The following is a 17,965-nucleotide window of genomic DNA, read 5'->3' as shown; positions in this document are numbered from 1 at the left end:
AAAGGATGTAAAATTTTAATTAAAACTATATTGAAAACTATTAAAATATATTTCTAGTTATTTAGGTATTATTTAATTTCTCTTGGCAATATCTTAAACTTTTAAGTGTTTGGTCTTATAGCATATTTGTTGAATTTATCCTTAAGTATTTTTTGTTTCTGATGCTGTTAATTGTTCTTTTAATTTCAGTTCTAAATTATTACCAGTATATAATAGTATAATGTATTTTTGTATTTGATCTTTTATGAATTTTAATTTTTAATTTTTTTCAAATCTAATTCCCATGGTGATGATTCTTCTTTTCTTCTTCTTCTTTTTTTAAAGTTTATTTATTTTTCATTCATTTGAAGGTAGAGTGAAAATCTTCCATATTGGCTCGTTAACTCGCAAAATGTCAGCAAGAGTCAGGCCAAAAGCCAAAGCCAGAATCTGGGAACCCCAGCTGGATCTCCTATGTTGGTGGCAGGGACCCAAGAACTTGAACCATCACCTATTTTCTCCCAGGAATTGCATCTGCAGAAAGCAAGAGTGGGAGTAGCATAGACAGAACTCCAACCCAGGCTCTCTCATACAGGAATGGATGTCCAGAGCTGTGACTTAACCCATCACTATGACTCCCACCATCCTGTGAATTTTTTTTTCTTTTTTTGACAGGCAGAGTGGACAGTGAGAGAGAGAGGCAGAGAGAAAGGTCTTCCTTTTTGCCGTTGGTTCACTCCCCAATGGCCGCTGTGGCTGGCACGCTGCGGCTAGTGCATCGCGCTGATCTGAAGCCAGGAGCCAGGTGCTTCTGGTCTCCCATGGGGGTGCAGGGCCCAAGGACTTGGGCCATCCTCCACTGTATTCCTGGGCTGTAGCAAAGAGCTGGCCTGGAAGAGGGGCAACCAGGACAGAATCCGGCACCCCGACCGGGACCAGAACCCGGTGTGCGGGTGCTACAGGCGGAGGATTAGCCTATTGAGCCGCGGCGCCGGCCGTGAATGTTTAAAGTCAAATTTTTTTTATTATTTTTTGATAGCACCTATGGGATTTTGTAAGATAGTCAAGTCATCCACAAATACAGTTTTACTTCTTTCCAGTTTATATGCCCTATTTAAACATAGAAATATGTGTGTATACAAATGGATTTGATTTGCTAGTTTTTTTTAAAGATTTATTTTATTTATTCGAAAGAATTACAGAGAAAGAGAATGAGAGGTCTTCCATCCACTGGTTCACTCCCCAAATGGCTGCAATGGCCAGAGCTGTGCCGATCTGAAGCCAGGAGCCAGGAGCCAGGAACTTCTTCCAGGTCTCCCTCACAGAAGCAGGGGCCCAAGGACTTGGGCCATCTTTCACTGCTTTCCCAGGCTATAGCAGAGAGCTGGATTGGAAGTGGAACAGCCAGGACTCCAAACAGTACCCATGTGGGATGCCAGCGCTACAGGCTAGGGCTTTAAAGTGCTGTGCCACAGCGCCTGCTCTGATTTGCTAATTTATTTATTTGAAAGAGTTACAAAGAGAGAAGGACAGGGAGAGAGAAAGATATAGAGATAGAGATAGATTCTGTCTGCTGGCTCACTCTCCAAATGATCACAATGCCAGGGATGTTATTCAATGGCTAAGTCATTTCGGCTATAACAAAATCCCTGATGCTGGGTAATTCATAAATGATAGGAATTTATTTTCCACAGTTCTAAACACTGAGAAGTCTCATATCAAGGTACCAACAGGTGCTAGCGAGTATCTTCTCTCTGCTTCCAGGATGGTACCTTGAATGCTGTTGGACTATATGTCAAAGTTTCAGAGCAAACCATCCCTGAATCTTTATTTAAGGACCTGAAGCCTGTCCATGGGGACTGTGCCTTGTAACTTAATCACCCTTTGAAGTCTTACTATTTAATACTATCTGCATGGTCATTTAGTTTCAATATATCAGTGTATGAATTTGGGGGGATACATTGAGATCGTAGTATTCAGCCCTCAAATTAATGGAATCCTGCCATTTGCCACAACATGGAGGAGCCTGGAGGAGTTATGCAAAGTGAAGTAAGGCACAGAAAGAATATGTTGCATGATATCACTTCTCTGTGGAATTTTCCAATGGTCGAACTCGTAGAAGCAGAGAGAGCTGTGTTTGCTAGGGCCAAAGAGTTGAAGATAATGGAGAGATGTTGGTCATAGGACACCAGATTTCAATTATATAGGATGAGTAAGTTCTGGAGATCTATGTAAAGTGTCTTTTTTTTTTTTTTTTTTTTTTTGACAAATAGAGTTAGTGAGAGACAAAGAGAAAGGTCTTTCTTCCATTGGTTCACCCCCCAAATGGCCACTGCGGCGAGACCTACGCCGATCTGAAGCCAGGAGCCAGGTGCTTCCTCCTGGTCTCCCATGCAGGTGCCGGGCCCAAGCACTTGGGCCATCCTCCACTGCCCTCCCAGGCCACAGCAGAGAGCTGGACTGGAAGAGGAGCAACCGGGACTAGAACCTGGCGCCCATAGGGGATGCCAGCGCCACAGGCGGAGGATTAACCAAGTGAGCCACCGCACCGGCCCCCTGTGTAAAGTATCTTGACAGTAGTTAGTGATACTGTATGATCCTTGAAGCTCGCCAACAGAGTAGATCCTAAATACTCTCACTACATAAAAGAGAAGGTAACTATGTGAGATGCTGGATAGTTGTTAATTAACTGTGGTAATCATTTCATGGTGTATATGAAGATGAAAGCATAATGTTGTAAACTTTAAATATGTATAAGTTGTATTTGTCAGCTATACCTCAAAGCTGGAAACAGTCTTGGCAACCATGGAATGTTTTAAGGGTCTTTGTGCATTTTGAGAGGCTTTTTTCAGGCATCCAGGTAATGTTTGACCTTCTTACCAGTTTAGATATTTGTTATGCCTGGGTTTGTGCTTGTGTCTTTTAGAGTAGTATTTATTGAAGGAGTAGAAGGGTTTCTAACTGCATTGTTTTTCCAGATGGATTGTTGTAAATGGGTAACATTTTCTCTGAAGCTACTCCAGTTATGTTCTATTGGGAAGCTACTGTTGCTTTGTTAGTATTTCCTCTGTATTTCTGTAGTTGCAAGGGTATTTCTTCCATTTCTTGGTTTGCCCTTATTCCATTATTGTATTCCACTTGTTTCTAACAGGAATTTTTGAAAGTTTTGACTTGGGTGGATACTACCCTGCCCAAATGTCTTAGTATGTTTAAGCTGATGAAACAAAATACCATAAACTAGTAGCTTATAAACAACAGAAATTTATTTCTCACAGTTGTAGAGACCAAGGAACTGGCAGGGATGGCTCTGTTGAGGGCCTGCTTTCTAGTCCCTGGATGATGCCTTCTGGCTGTGTCCTAACATGGTGGAAGGGGCAGTCGTGCGTCCTTGGTTTGTTTGTTTTTTACAATTTATATATTTATTTATTTATTTAAAAGAAAGGCAGAATGACATAGAGGAATACACACACATGCACACACACACGCACACAGAGAGAGAGACCAACCCCAAGAACTTATATATGCTGGTTTATTCTCCAAATACCCAAAATAGCCAGGATAGGCCAGGCTGAAGCCAGGAGTCAGAAACTCCATCTAGGTTTCCTATGTGGTTAGCAGCAATCCAAGTAATCCATTATTTTCATGCTTCCCAGGTGCGTTAGCAGGAAGCTTTCTAAGAAGCAGAGTAGTCAGGAATTGAACCAGGCTCTCTGAATTGCAAGGCAGGTGTCCCTGGTGTTGGTTTAACCCACTGTGCCACAACACCTGACCTGGACTGGATTTATTCTAAGGGCATTGATCTCCCTTGAGGGCTGGCCTAACTACGTAATCATTTCTTAAAAGCCCCAGCTCCTAAACCATCATCATGTGGGTTAGGATTTCCACGTAAATTTTTGGAGGACACAAATGTTCAGCCCATACCACCAATTCACTCACTGATAATCTTTTCCATTATTTCTTTTTGATGTTTTCTGGCACTTAATGAATTCTGTATAGTGAGCATTTTACTGAACACTTCATAGATACCTTGTTAATCAGAAGTCTAATATCATCCCAGATATACAAAGGAAGAAACAGAATTAGAGAAATTGTAAAGAAGAGAAAGTCATAAAGCTGTAGATGGCATAGTTACAATTAATATCTATTCTATTTTTCTTTTGAAGTATTAAAGCAAGCCTTTTGTCATAAGAATTGAGACTCTTTAACTCACGTTAGAAAACATTCATTAAAAGTTGCTAGCTTAAACAGATTTGGCAGTAATTTTTAGGTATTACAACTTTTGGTATTACTGCAACACATGAAGTGACACATTCTGTAGTCTATTCTTTTTTCCTTAAAAAATTAATGAATGATCTCTGTGTGGAGTGAATTCTTACTCTGTCAGTTCTTCAGTTTTCTGGCTGAACAAACTTGATTCTTTTTTGTCTCATGCAACATGTAATCTATCAGCAAGCCCATAGCTCTGCCTTCAAAAGTCAAGAATCTGATTACTTCTCATCAGCCCCACTCTACTACTAAAGTCCAAACCCAACCATTTCTCACTTGGATTATTATCGTAGTTTTCATACCATTTCTACCCTTGCTTCTCTGTCGTCTCTTTTCCAGGTTTAAGTAAAGTGACCCAGTTCATCACTGTGTTAAGTCATGTCTCCTTTAGTTCCAAAGTATCCAGTGAGTTCTTATGTTACTCACTATAAACGCCAAAGTCCTTACTTAGAGAGTTGTTTTTAGTGGATCCTTATCATCTCTCTGGCCTTGTCTTCTATTCTGCTACTTTATTTTACTCTCTACTGGCTTTGCTTGGAGTATGTCGGATCTTTTTCTACTTTAGGGCATTTGCACTTGATCTCACTGCTGGGTTGCTGTTCCCCTATATTTTGTAAATAACTTTGTAAGTAATTTTCACTACCTTGAAATATGTACTCAAATGTCAACTATTTCTTCAGGCTTTCCATACTGCCTTTTACAGATTGTAACCAGATTCACAACCCAGTACTTCCTATCCCGCTTCCTTGCTTTGCTTTTTTCCTTAACATTCATGTCACCATCGCATCTTGCTGTGTGCTCTTTGTTTTTATCTTGTTTATTATCCATCTCTTGCACTAGATTGTAATTGTCATGATGGGATTACTGTTACATTTACTTCTTTACCCTGGTATTGGAACAGAGTCTGGTATGCATGCAGTCAGTGCTCAATATGTAATTTGTTTACTGAATGAAATTTTAAAAACTGGAATTTTCTGACAAGTATTGACAAGTATTCACAGTTGATTCATTTTGGGAGCTGCGGCTACTCCTAAATGTCCAGTGGTGGCATGTTTGGAAGTATGGATTAACTTCCAAAGAAACTGGAATGTCTTAAGACATTTTATTTTACTTCTAAGCATCACTGAATGCAGCTTAAAACAGGCATGTGAAAATATTGTTATGATGGCATTGTTACTCTAAACATATTTACTTAGAAACTGGAAATATCTTTTTCCCAATCTTAAAAATGCTTATTTATAGGTACCATTTGAAAGGCTGGCATGTAGGTATCTCGACTATCTGTGGTAGGAAATTTGGATATTTGTTGTTGTCTACTCATAGGGAAGAGTATTTTCTAGTTTTCGAAGAATAGGGGCCGGCACCGCGGCTCACTAGGCTAATCCTCTGCCTTGCGGTGCCGGCACACCGGGTTCTACTCCCGGTCGGGGCGCCGAATTCTGTCCCGGTTGCCCCTCTTCCAGGCCACCTCTCTGCTGTGGCCAGGGAGTGCAGTGGAGGATGGCCCAAGTGCTTGGGCCCTGCACCCCATGGGAGACCAGGAGAAGCACCTGGCTCCTGGCTTCGGATCAGCGCGGTGCGCCGGCCGCAGCGCACTGGCTGCGGCGGCCATTGGAGGGTGAACCAACGGCAAAAAGGAAGACCTTTCTCTCTGTCTCTCTCTCTCTCTCACTGTCCACTCTGCCTGTCAAAAAAAATAATAATAATAATAATAATAGGACTACAGAGTTTCATCCAAGGGGACTTAAAAAAAATCAAAATTTTATATGGTTAAAAAAAATAAGACAGGATGCCCCATAATGAAAAGCAACAGAGCTTTCCCCTTCAACATTTCCAAGATAGTCTTTCCAATCAAGAGCAATCATTTCAATTCTTTTTGTGATTTCTTTGCGTGGAATTAATCATTGTTATCATCAACATCTGACATTTGAGTGATTCTGAGTACTTGTTACTGGCATAAATACAGTTTTTTAAAAAATTTTAATCTTAATTTCCATATAAGACTAATACTATGTCATATTAACACAGCAAACAGGGGGATTAAATAATTGATTATGGTTGTACAGTGAGTGGGAATGCTATCATTAACACAGGTGTCATGAGCTCACTACCTGTATTACTTACTGGTACCCTAGATTGCCTCAGTTTCACTACATAATATCATAAGGGCCGGTTCTGTGGTATAGCAAGTAAAGCTGCTGCCTGCAATGCAGCATCCCATATGGGCGCCAGCTTGAGTTGTGGCAGCTCCACGTCTGATCTAGCTTCCTGCTAATGCACCTGAGAAAGCAGTGGAGGATGGCCTAAGTGCTTGGGCTCCTGTGTCCACAGAGGAGACGTGGAGGAAGTTCCTGACTCCTGGCTTTGGATCAGCCAAGCTCTGGTTGTTGCAGCTACTTGGGGAGTGAACTAGTGGGTGAAAGATTCATTCATTCTCTCTCTCTCTCTCTCTCTTTCTCTTTCTCGTTCTTCCTCCCAACCCGCCCCCCTTATCTCTGCCTTTCAAATAAATAATTAAATATTTTTAAAAAATAGTGGGGTGATGCTGTGGCACAGTAGGTTAATCCTGTGCTTGTGGCGCCATTATCACATATGGGCAGCGGTTCTAGTCCTGGCTGCTCCTCTTCTGAACTAGCTCTCTGCTATGTCCTGGGAAAGCAGAGGATGGCCCAAGTACTTGGGAACTGCACCCACGTGGGATACCCAGAAGAAGCTCCTAGCTCCTGGCTTCTGATTAGCCCAGCTCTTGCCTTTGTGGCCATTTTGGGAGTGAAGCAGCAGATGGGAGGCCTTTCTCTCTGTCTCTCCCTCTCACTGTCTGTAACTCTACCTCTCAAATAAATAAGGAAAATCTTTAAAAAAATTATGAAACTATTTCTTGATTTGTTGCTTGAATTTAATAGGACAATTAGCCTTTTTTATGAATATCCTGGGGACAAGATGGTAAGTGTTCAATCATATAGTTCTGGAAGAGAGAGCAGGAGATTGGAATCCCCTCTGTTAATGTTGCTCAAATGCTCTGTGATAAAAGATAATTTTTTTCTATTTTTTTGTCACAGATTGATATTTTTAAAAAGTAGAATGGAAGTGAGTTGATTCTCAAAAAGTGAATTACAAAATTTCAGGGACTTAAGTCATCTTCTACTGCTTTCCCAGGCCATAGCAGAGAGCTGGATTGGAAGTGGAGCAGCCGGGACTAGAACCAGTGCCCTTATTGGAAGCGGGCGCTTCAGGCCAGGGTTTTAACCTGCTACACCACAGCACTGGCCCCTGTTTAAGTATCTTTATCTCTGCTGCTGCTTTTCTTTTTACTGTTGTGGCTTTAAGTCTTTTTTTCCTCCCTTGCCATTTTGGTAGGTTTTAGGACAGACTGTGAAATAATTTCTGTAAGTCTGCCCCGATTTTTGGTTTTCCTGTCATATTTCTGGCAGGTAACTGTGGAAACTTGGCATCCAAGTTTGTTCTATGCTCATGTGCAGGTTGTATACACTGAACGGTCATGTTCAGTGATGAGGGGACAGTTAGGCTTGAAATTGTGTTTACACATATTCGTTAAAGCTTTGCCCTCTTATGGACTGTGAAAGTGCCTATTTCTAATTCCACATAGGCTCTAAACTGTGTGATTGATGCTCTGAAAGTAACTTAAGGGAGTACCTTTTTTCTATTTGCATAGAAATGTTTCATGTCTTAGCAATGATATACTTACATTTAAGGACACTTGATTATTAAAATATCCCTTATCCAAATTATGCCAGTTAACTACATAGCTCTTTTTTTAACTCAGGTATCTATTACTTTTTTTTTTTTTTTTTTTTTTTTTTTTTTGGACAGGTAGCGTTACAGACAGAGAGAGAGAAAGAAAGGGCATCCCTTCGTTGGTTCACTCCCCAAATGGCCACTATGGCCGGTGCTGCGCTGATCCAAAGCCAGGAGCCTCTTCCTGGTCTTCCATGCAGGTGCAGGGGTCCAAGCCCTTGGACTATCCTCCACTGCCCTCCCTGGCCACAGCAGAGAGCTAGACTGGAAGAGGAGCAACCAGGACTAGAACCCGGTGCCCATCTGGAATGCCGGCACCACAGGTGGAGGATGAACCAAGTGAGCCACGGCGCTGGCCCTCAGATATCTATTACTAATAGCATTCTTTATTACTTTGGGTAGATAAGATTTCATATGACATCATTTTCCATCCATTTAAAGGAATTACCTTTACTTAACATTTCTTTTTTTATAGAAAGCTTATATTTAATAAATATAACTTTCGTAAGTACAACTTTTGTATTATAGCAGTTCTTCTCCAATACCCTCCCACCCACCCACCCCCAAACCATCCCACCTCCTATCCCTCTCCCATCCCATTCTTCATCAAGATTCATTTTTAATTGTCTTTATATACAGAAGATCAACTATATTAAGTAAAGATTTCAGCAGATTTCACCAACACAGACACACAAAGTATGAAGTACTGTTTGAAGACTAGTTTTAACCGTTAATTCTCATAGTACAACACATTGAAGACAGAGGTCCTACATGGGAAGCAGTTGCACAGTGTTGCACTGTTGTTGATTTAACAATCGACACTCTTATTTATGGCATCAGTGATCACCCGAGGCTCTTGAGCTGTCAAGGCTATGGAAGCCTCTTGAGTTCACAAACTCTGATGTTATTTAGACAAGGCCATAATCAAAGTGGAAATTCTCTCCTCTCTCTAGAGAAAGGTACCTCCTCCTTTGATGGCCCATTCTTTCCACCGGGATCTCTCTCACAGAGATCTTTCATGTAGGTCATTTTTTGGTACAGTTTCTTGGCTTTCCATGCCTGAAATGCTCTCCTGGGCTTTTTAGAGAGATCCGAATGCCTTAAGGGCTGATTCTGAGGTCAGAGTGCTGTTTAGGGCATTTGTCATTCTATGAGTCTGCTGTGTGTCCTGCTTCCCATCTACATAGCTTTATACAGTGGTACTTGATAAAGTTCATGGAAAAATAGAATTAAAAAATACATTATGGTACAAAAATTTATAGTTTTTCAAATTATACGTTTTCTATGAATTTTTGAAGTTCCCCTGTATTAAATCACTATGGACATTTTCAGTGAATTGGCTAATTTGTTCTTCTCTGTCCTTTCCTATCTTGTTTACCCTCAAATATCAGTTGTGCTTCTTAAGGGCCCCATTATATCCAGTGTGTACTCTTAAAAGATTTCTTCTCATATGATAATAATCATCTATAATGCCTATGACTCTGCCATTAGATTTTATATCCTCACAAAAATAATGTTTATACTAAGAAAATTTTTCTTGAAGGAATGAGTAAATTTTCAGTGACAGTATTAAGAGTTAATCAGTAATGATTTGATTTGTGTGCAAGTAATAGAAATCTTGATAAACATTGATTGACTTGAGTAAGTAAAGGTTTACTTTTCTTGTGTCACGGGAAGCCTGGCGGTAGGCAATTCAGGGAAGAGAGAGCTGCTCAAAGATGTCATCACGGACCCAACCATCATCCTAGCTTATGGTTTTTGTCATTCTGATCACCAGATGGCTGTTGTATCTCTGGACATTGCATTAGAGTTTGAGGAAGAGAAGAGAAGGATAAAGGAAAGCATTACATTTTTGTTCTGATGGACAGTATGCTCTCAGGGGGCTGGTACCTAGATTTCATTGACCAGAACTATGTCATATGTCCAGTCTCACTCAAAAAAGACAGGTTAATATTCTGTTTTGATCCTCTCTAGAAAAACAAGGGAGAATAGGAGTAGAACTTAAGTCTAAGTGCTTAAGAACATAGACCTGATTTTGAATTTTGGCTCTTTGCTTCCTAGCTATGTGAGACTCTGTGCCTCAATATTTTCATCTATAAATGGAGTCTAGTAATAAGTACTTACGTCACTGTTGTTCAGTGGATTAAATGAATTAATATACATCATAGGTTTAATGGATATAGTTTATTCCATTTTAAATATTACCAAGAAGAATTATTAAACTGGAATTGTAAGTTTATTCCTTGAGGAATTAGTTTGCTTTGAGAAAGCAAAGAGAGCATATAGATTAGTAGGTAAAGACATGTGCTTTAAATATATGGGTTGCTTAGTGGAGGAAGATGGTAATATTTTCTTAAGATCTCTGGTGATTACTTAGCACTATTAAAAGTTATGGACTGAGTTAGAATATTGGAACCATTTTAATTGATTCATTCAATTTACTTCAGAGCTTGATGGCTGTAGGGAGCATCTTGAACAAATTGTCTTGTTAAGCAATCCCTTAAAGTTCAGTTCAATAGAAATTCCATCTCTCGATGATAGAATGTTTGAAGACTTACGTGTAGAAATATGATTTTAAACTGATATTGTTAAAAGCCTTTCCCAATCTGTTGTAACTCTACTTAAAAAGCATATATCAATTACTTTTCTATTTTCTTTTTAGCCCCATCTGCTTTGATATGATTGAGGAAGCATACATGACAAAATGTGGCCACAGCTTTTGGTAAGATGATTTTATTCAGTGAAAAAGTCTTTTGGTATTTTTAAAAGCTTATGTATAAATGTAATCAGGGAGAAGTTATGCTTTGCAAACAAAATTTTTTTGACTGATATATCTTTACAGGTTGGACAGCTCAAGAAAGTAACATCATTGGTGCATAATTTCCATTAAACTTAGATTTACCGTAGGCCTTATAGATGAATTTAAAAACTTGTATATCTTGTTCACAAAAACTTTGCTGTTTTAGAAAATTGAGGGTGATGAACAATCAGGACCATGCATGAAGCTTAAGAGTTACTTGTGGCTGGTGCCATGACTCACTTGGCTCCGCCTGTGGCGCCGGCACCCTGGGTTCTAGTCCCGGTTGGGGTGCCGGATTCTGCCCTGATTGCCCCTCTTCCAGTCCAGCTCACTGCTGTGGCCAGGGAGTGCAGTGGAGGATGGCCAAAGTCCTTGGACCCTGTACCTGCATGGGAGACCAGGAGAAGCACCTGGCTCCTGGCTTCGGATCAGCGTGGTGTGCCGGCCACAGTGGCCATTGGAGGATGAACCAACGGTAAAGGAAGACCTTTCTCTCTGTCTCTCGCTCTCTCACTGTCCACTCTGCCTGTCAAAAAAAAAAAAAAAAAAAAAAAAGAGTTACTTGTGAGGAGAGGTGAGAGGTCCAGTAAAACAGGGTGAGAAGGACATTGCAAAGGGATATAAAGAAATAGAATTTCTTTTAAAGATTTATTTATTTGAAAGTCAGAGTTACAGAGAGAGGTAGAGACAGAGAAAGAGCCATCCGCTGGTTCACTCCCCAGATGGCCGCAACGGCCAGAGCTGCACCTATCTGAAGCCAGGAGCCAGGAGATTCTTCTGGGTCTCCCACATGGGTGCAGGGGCCCAAGTTACTTTGGCCATCTTCTACTGCTGTCCCAGGCCATAGCAGAGAGCTGGATTGGAAGAGGAGCAGCCAGGGCTAGAACTAGTGCCCATATGGGATGCTGGTGCCTCAGGCCAGGGCTTTAACCCGCTGTGCCACAGCACCGGCCCCTTTTGTTTCTTTTTTTTTTTTTTAATATTTATTTATTTATTATTTAAAAGGCAGAGTTACAGAGAGGCAGAGAGAGGGAGAGGGAGAGAGCGAGCTCTTCCATCTGCTGGTTCACTCCCCAGGTGACCACAAGGGCCAGAGCTGTGCCTTGCTGGAGCCAGGAGCCAGGAGCTTCTGCTGGGTCTCCCATGCGAGTGCAGGGGCCCAAGCACTTGGGCCATCTTCCACTGCTTTCCCAGGCCACAGCAGAGAGCTGGATCGGAAGTGGAGCGGCCGGGACTCAAACCAGCGCCCATATGGGATGCCGGCACTGCAGGCGGAGGGCTTACTGGCTATGCCACAGTGCTGCTAGAAATGGAAAATTCTTTGTTCTCTTTTTTTTTTTTGAAGATTTTTTAAATTTATTTATTTGAGAAACAGAGTTATAGATAGAGAGTGAGAGACAGAAAGGTCTTCCACCCAGTGGTTCACTCCCCAAATGGCTGCAACAGCTAGAGCTGGGCCAGTCCAAAGCCAGGAGCTTCTTCCGGATTTCCCACATGGGTCCAGGGGCCCGAGCACCTGGGCCATCTTCCACTGTTTTCCCAGATCGTCAGCAGGTAGCTGGATCAGAAGTGGAGCAGCCAGGATCCCAATCAGCACCCATATGGGCTGCCAACATTGCTGGTGGAGGCTTAATCTACTATGCCACAGTGCCAGCCATGTTCTCTTCTTTAATTCTTTGTTTAGTATTATCTTCAAAATACTGATGCATGGATTTCAAATTTTTTTGCACTGAAATAATTTAATTTCATTTTTCCTTGAACTTTTTTTCTTAAAGTTTTTTTTAATTTAATCATTTGAAAGAGAGACATAGACATTGAGAGATCTTCCATCCACTGTCCACTCTACAAATGCCTGCAATAGCCAGGACTGGGCCAGGCTGAAACCAGAAGCCTAAAACTCATTCTGGGTCTCCTGTAAGTTGCAGCAACCCCAGCACTTGAGTCATCACTGCTGTCTCTCTGGGTGTGCATCAGCTGGTTTGCAAGCAGAGGTGGGACTTGATCCCAGGCATTGATTATGGAATGTGAGCATACCAAGAGGTGACAGTGAGTTACTTACATGCTATGCCAAACACCTGCTTCTCCATGAACTTTTTTTTTTCTTTTGGACAGGCAGAGTGGACAGGGAGAGAGAGAGACAGAGAGAAATGTCTTCCTTTTGCTGTTGGTTCACCCTTCAATGGCCGCCGCAGCCGGCGCGCCCGGCACACCGCGCTGATCTGAAGCCAGGAGCCAGGTGCTTCTCCTGGTCTCCCATGGGGTGCAGGGCCCAAGCACTTGGGCCATCCTCCACTGCACTCCCTGGCCACAGCAGAGAGGTGGCCTGGAAGAGGGGCAACGGGGAAAGAATCCGGCACCCCGACCGGGACTAGAACCCGGTGTGCCAGCGCCGCTAGGCGGAGGATTAGCCTATTGAGCCGCGGCTCCATGAACTTTTAAAAATACCCTCTTGTATTATGTCACATTCATCTGAGTCTTTGAAAATTTGGTAAAATTCTTACAACATACAATTTATAATCTGTGTATAGTCAGTAGAGTTAAGTATGTTCATATTATTGCATAATTGATCTAAGGTACCTTTTCATCTTGTAAAACAAATTATTTACCCATTAAATATCTCCTCATTTTCCCTTTTCCACAATTTCTGGAAACCAGCATGTGTTGTTTTTATGAGGTTTTTTTGTTTTTATGAGAACTCTAGAAACTTCATGTAATTGTCTTTAAAGATTTATTTATTTATTTATTTGAAAGTCAGAATTACAGAGTAAGAGAGGGAGAGACAGAAAGAGTGATCTTCTGTCTGCTGCTTCACTTCCCAAATGGCTGCAATGGCCAAGGTTGACCAGGCCAAAGCCAGGAACCAGGAACTTCATCCAGGTCTCCCACATGGGTACAGGGACCCAAGCACTTTGGCCATCCTGTGCTGTTTTCCCAGGTGTATTAATAGGGAGGTGGATTGAAGTGGAGCAGCCAGGATTCATACTAGCACCCATCTGGGATGTTGGTGCTGCAACAGCGGCTTAATCCTGTGCACAACAGCACTGGCCCCCATACTTCATATAATTGAAAAATATTTCTCTTTTAAAGACTGCCTTATTTCACTTAGCGTAATGTCCTCATTGTTAATCCATGTTGTAGCATGCGTCAGGTTGTCCTTCTTAAGGCCAAATAATAACATTGCTTGTGTGAGTATCATGTTTTATTCATCCATCCATGGACACTGGGGTTGCTTCCACGACTATTGTGAATAATCCTGGTATGAACTTGTGTGTACAGGTAACTCTTTAGAAACCGACTTTCATACTTTTGGATACATACCCAGAAGTGGAGTTGCTGGATAAAATATGGTAATTTGCATTTAATTTGAGGAGCTGCTGTTGTGTTTTCTACTAATGACCACACTATTTATATTCTCACCAACAGTGTCCAAAGGTTCTGATTTCTCCACATCCTTGCTGACACTAAGTATTTTTTAACATTTTTGCTGTTTTGTTTTAAGCTTAACTGTTGCTGATTTATTACAAAGAATAACATAAGAGACAAGTGAAGTTAGTAGGGTAATGGATGTGGTAAGGGTGTTGGTTTCCATGCCGTCTCCTTGGATGTCATGTTCCCAGACCTGCATCTGTTCAACCCTCTCTGAACCCTGTCCTTTGGGATTTTTATGGAGGCTTCATTAAGCTGCCATTGTCAATTAAATCATTGGCCACAGGCAGTCAATTCAACCTTCAGCACCTTCTCCCTTCCCCCAGAGATTTAAAGGAGGATTGAAAGTTCCAACCCTCGAATCACATGGTTGATTCTCCTGGCACTCAGCAATCCTGGGACTTTGTGGGAGCTTTTTTGTTATTTTGTAGGTTTGTTTTTTAATTGGGGATGGTGCATGCTACTTTGGATTAGTCATTTTTTGTAAATTATTTACCTATTCAATTGATATATTATCAATATTTCTGTTGTGTTCTGGTAGTTCTTATATTCTAATTCATAATGATATTAGGCCCATACTTTTATACTGAAGTTGGATGTGATGTGTGGTAGGTTGATGTACTTTCTTCATAAAGAATATTTACTGTTAATACCAGTTTGTACTTAGTTTTCATGTGTGGCATGATGCTTTTGTGGTAGGTAGTTGAGAATAAATATAGCTTTCTTAGCCTGCATTATCTATATTCTTTGTTAAAATAAAAATGTATTCACATAGAGCAAAATATCTCTTGGCTTTCAAAACAAATTTTATGGTACAGAAAAGTCTAATGTAAAATAAGATGTCAATCTCTCCCTTCTCCTGTCTTTTTTGCCTACTTTTTCAGAGGTGATCAATGGTAAGGAATCTTTGTGTGTATTCTTTGAGAATCTTTATGCCAGGATTTTTTTAAAGGCAATTTACCTTCTCAAATAGTTTATTTTTTGGTATATCAACACATTAACATTATTACAATTCATGAATAAGTCACATTTTGTTTTATATTCCTAATGGAGTATCTAGCAAGTTCTGATAAGGTGAGAATCAGAGGTAATTCCTGATTATTATTATTATTAAACTGACATAAATGGTCTTGGTCTTTTCAGTCAGATTATTCAGCAGCAGTGTTCCCTTTGGTCCATAGATTGATCTTTCACCTTAGCATTCCATAAGGAACTATATACTTCTCTCAGAATTTTTGGATTTTGATTATTCTGGAAAATTGAGTGATCTAGAATAGGCTTTTTAAGCCTTGACACTATTTTTTTATGATTTATTTATTCACTTGAGAGTCAGAGAGAGAGAGAGAGATCAGCCTTCCATCCGTTGGTTCACTCTCCAGGTGAGTGTGTCTGCGGCTGGGCCAGGATAAAGCTAGGAGCTGGGATCTTCATCTGGGTTTCCAGATGGGTGCAGGGGCCCCGGTACTTGGGCCATCTTCTGCTGCTTTCCCAAGCCATTATCAGGGACCTGGATTGGAAGTGGAGCAGCCCAGACTCGAACTGGTGCCCATGTGGGATGCCTGAATGGCAGGGGGCAGGTTGACCCACTGTACCACAGTGCCAGCCCCAGCCTTGGTGCTAGTGACACATTAGACCATGTAATACTTTGTTTTGAATGTCTGGTGCATGTAGATTGTTTAGCACTGTCCATGGCCTCTGATTAGTAGCAACTCCCTTCTTCCCAGTTAAGACATGCCTATATTTCTTGGGGACAAAATTGCCCACCATTGAAAACTGGTGATCTAGAGCTACTTCTTGAAGTTAATAAATTAGGGTTCTACTTCTGGCTATAAAATTTACCTAATCTTTGTCAAGTCACGCAAATCCAACTCTGCCTTCTTGTTCCTTTTCCTCCTCTACTCCCTGTTTTCCTTATTCTCATCCTCTTCCTCCTCTTTGACTTCTTCTGTTGTATATTTAAAAGTGTTGAAATATAAAACAGATTGTAAAATGTTTTTTTCTAGCTTTCCTCCTTTATATATGTTTACTGTGGCATTTAAAAAAGACTCTGGATGTAGTCAGTAATCTTGCCTCACCATATTGTGAAGTGTAATAATTTGTTGACTTTTTAACTGGATAGGCCTGGCCTTTTCAGTTAATCTTACAATCTTGATGATGTCTTTAGATCATTGTTGGGAAACCCTTTGGTTGGTTGGTTGGTTGGTTGATTGGTTGATTGGGTTCTTTGTTTCTTTTTAAAGATTTATTTATCTATTTGTAAAGCAGAGTTATAAAGAGAGAAGGAGAGACAGAGATTTTCCATCTACTGGCTTGATCCCCAAAAGGCTACAGCTGCTAGGGCTGGGCCAGGCCAAAGCCAGGAGTTTCTTTCACATCTCCCATGTTGGGTTGCAAGGGCCTTGGTACTTGGGCCATCTTTCTGCTGGTTTCCCAGGCCTTTAGTAGGGAACTGGATTTGGAAGTGGAGCAGCTGGGACAGGAACCGGTGCCTATATGTGATGCAGCATCACAGGTGGCAATTTAACCCACTATGCTACAGTGTGCCGCCCCTTTTTAAAAAGATTTATTTATTTATTTGAAAGGTAGTGTCACAGAAAGGGGGATGGAGAGCCCATTGGTTTCCCCCTTCAGATGAGAACAGTTTCTTCATTACAGTGTTTTAGGATACCTACACAAGAGCAAACTTTGATAGGATAGAGACTGTAGCATTGGCAGGAGCTCATGAAACCAAAGGCTGGCAGTCCCAGTGTCACTTGCTATACTGTGAAACTTAATTGCAGCGTTGTTTAAAGCAAAATTTTGTTATTTTTCCTAAAACGTGAGGCCAGGCTGTTCCATCAATTCTTATCTAAGCTGCATTCTGGCTGGTAACTGTAGCTAAGCAGTATACTAATTGAAAGGTCCGTTTAAATCAGTGAAACTAAATCAAAATTAGATCGTATCAGTTTATCCGTCATCCCACATACAAAGGCTAAGTCTTTCCTAGTAATAGGTTGGAGATGCTAGGAGAAACTTTTATCACTTCATTTATTACTGATTGAAAATTTATTCTCTCATATAAATTTGCTATTAAAAGTACATGGCTGGCCGGCGCCGCGGCTCAATAGGCTAATCCTCCACCTAGCGGCGCCGGCACACCGGGTTCTAGTCCCGGTCGGGGCGCCGAATTCTGTCCCAGTTGCCCCTCTTCCAGGCCAGCTCTCTGCTGTGGCCCGGGAGTGCAGTGGAGGATGGCCCAAGTGCTTGGGCCCTGCACCCCATGGGAGACCAGGAGAAGCACCTGGCTCCTGCCTTTGGATCAGCGTGGTGCACCGACTGCGGCGGCCATTGGAGGGTGAACCAATGGCAAAGGAAGACCTTTCTCTCTGTCTTTCACTGTCCACTCTGCCTGTCCAAAAAAAAAAAAAAGTACATGGCTAAGACTCAGTAGTATAAAAATAAATTTGGCTTCTGTGTACTATAAAGATAAAATTGGGCTCTTTGTGTTTGTCTGACTTGTCCTCTTCACCTCACTTCTTTGACTTTATGTCCACCAAATCCTGATTTACTATTTTGTTTCATTATAAATTAATGATAGTTAATGGAGTCCTTTGGTATCATCATCTCACAGCATATGTAACCTGGGTGTTAGGTGGTCCTTTCAGACTCTTGGCTATTCCATTGTCTTGTACAGTACTATTAGTCTTTTTTAAAGATCTGTTTATTATATTTGATAACTGGTGCTGATATGTCCTTGCT

General features: G+C 41.2%; 1 protein-coding gene across 6 annotated transcripts in view; it reads left to right on the top strand.

The window, feature by feature from the left end:
- The window catches only part of COP1 (COP1 E3 ubiquitin ligase), a 209,089-nt gene that overhangs the window by 7,973 nt on the left and 183,151 nt on the right, over positions 1-17,965 (top strand). For all 6 annotated transcript variants that reach the window (XR_011390253.1, XM_051856981.2, XM_051856979.2 and 3 more), the window contains exon 2: positions 10,664-10,723. Coding sequence is in view for 5 of the 6 variants with exons in the window: in XM_051856981.2 (XP_051712941.1) it covers positions 10,664-10,723 (60 nt within the window). In the remaining variant the exon portion in view is untranslated. The remainder of the gene's footprint in view (positions 1-10,663; positions 10,724-17,965) is intronic.

This window comes from Oryctolagus cuniculus, chromosome 7 (genome assembly GCF_964237555.1).
Source record: "Oryctolagus cuniculus chromosome 7, mOryCun1.1, whole genome shotgun sequence".
Classification (NCBI taxonomy): Eukaryota; Metazoa; Chordata; class Mammalia; order Lagomorpha; family Leporidae; genus Oryctolagus; species Oryctolagus cuniculus.
The sequence above is the reverse complement of the archived record's forward strand: the minus strand, read 5'-3'. Positions and strand labels throughout refer to the sequence as shown.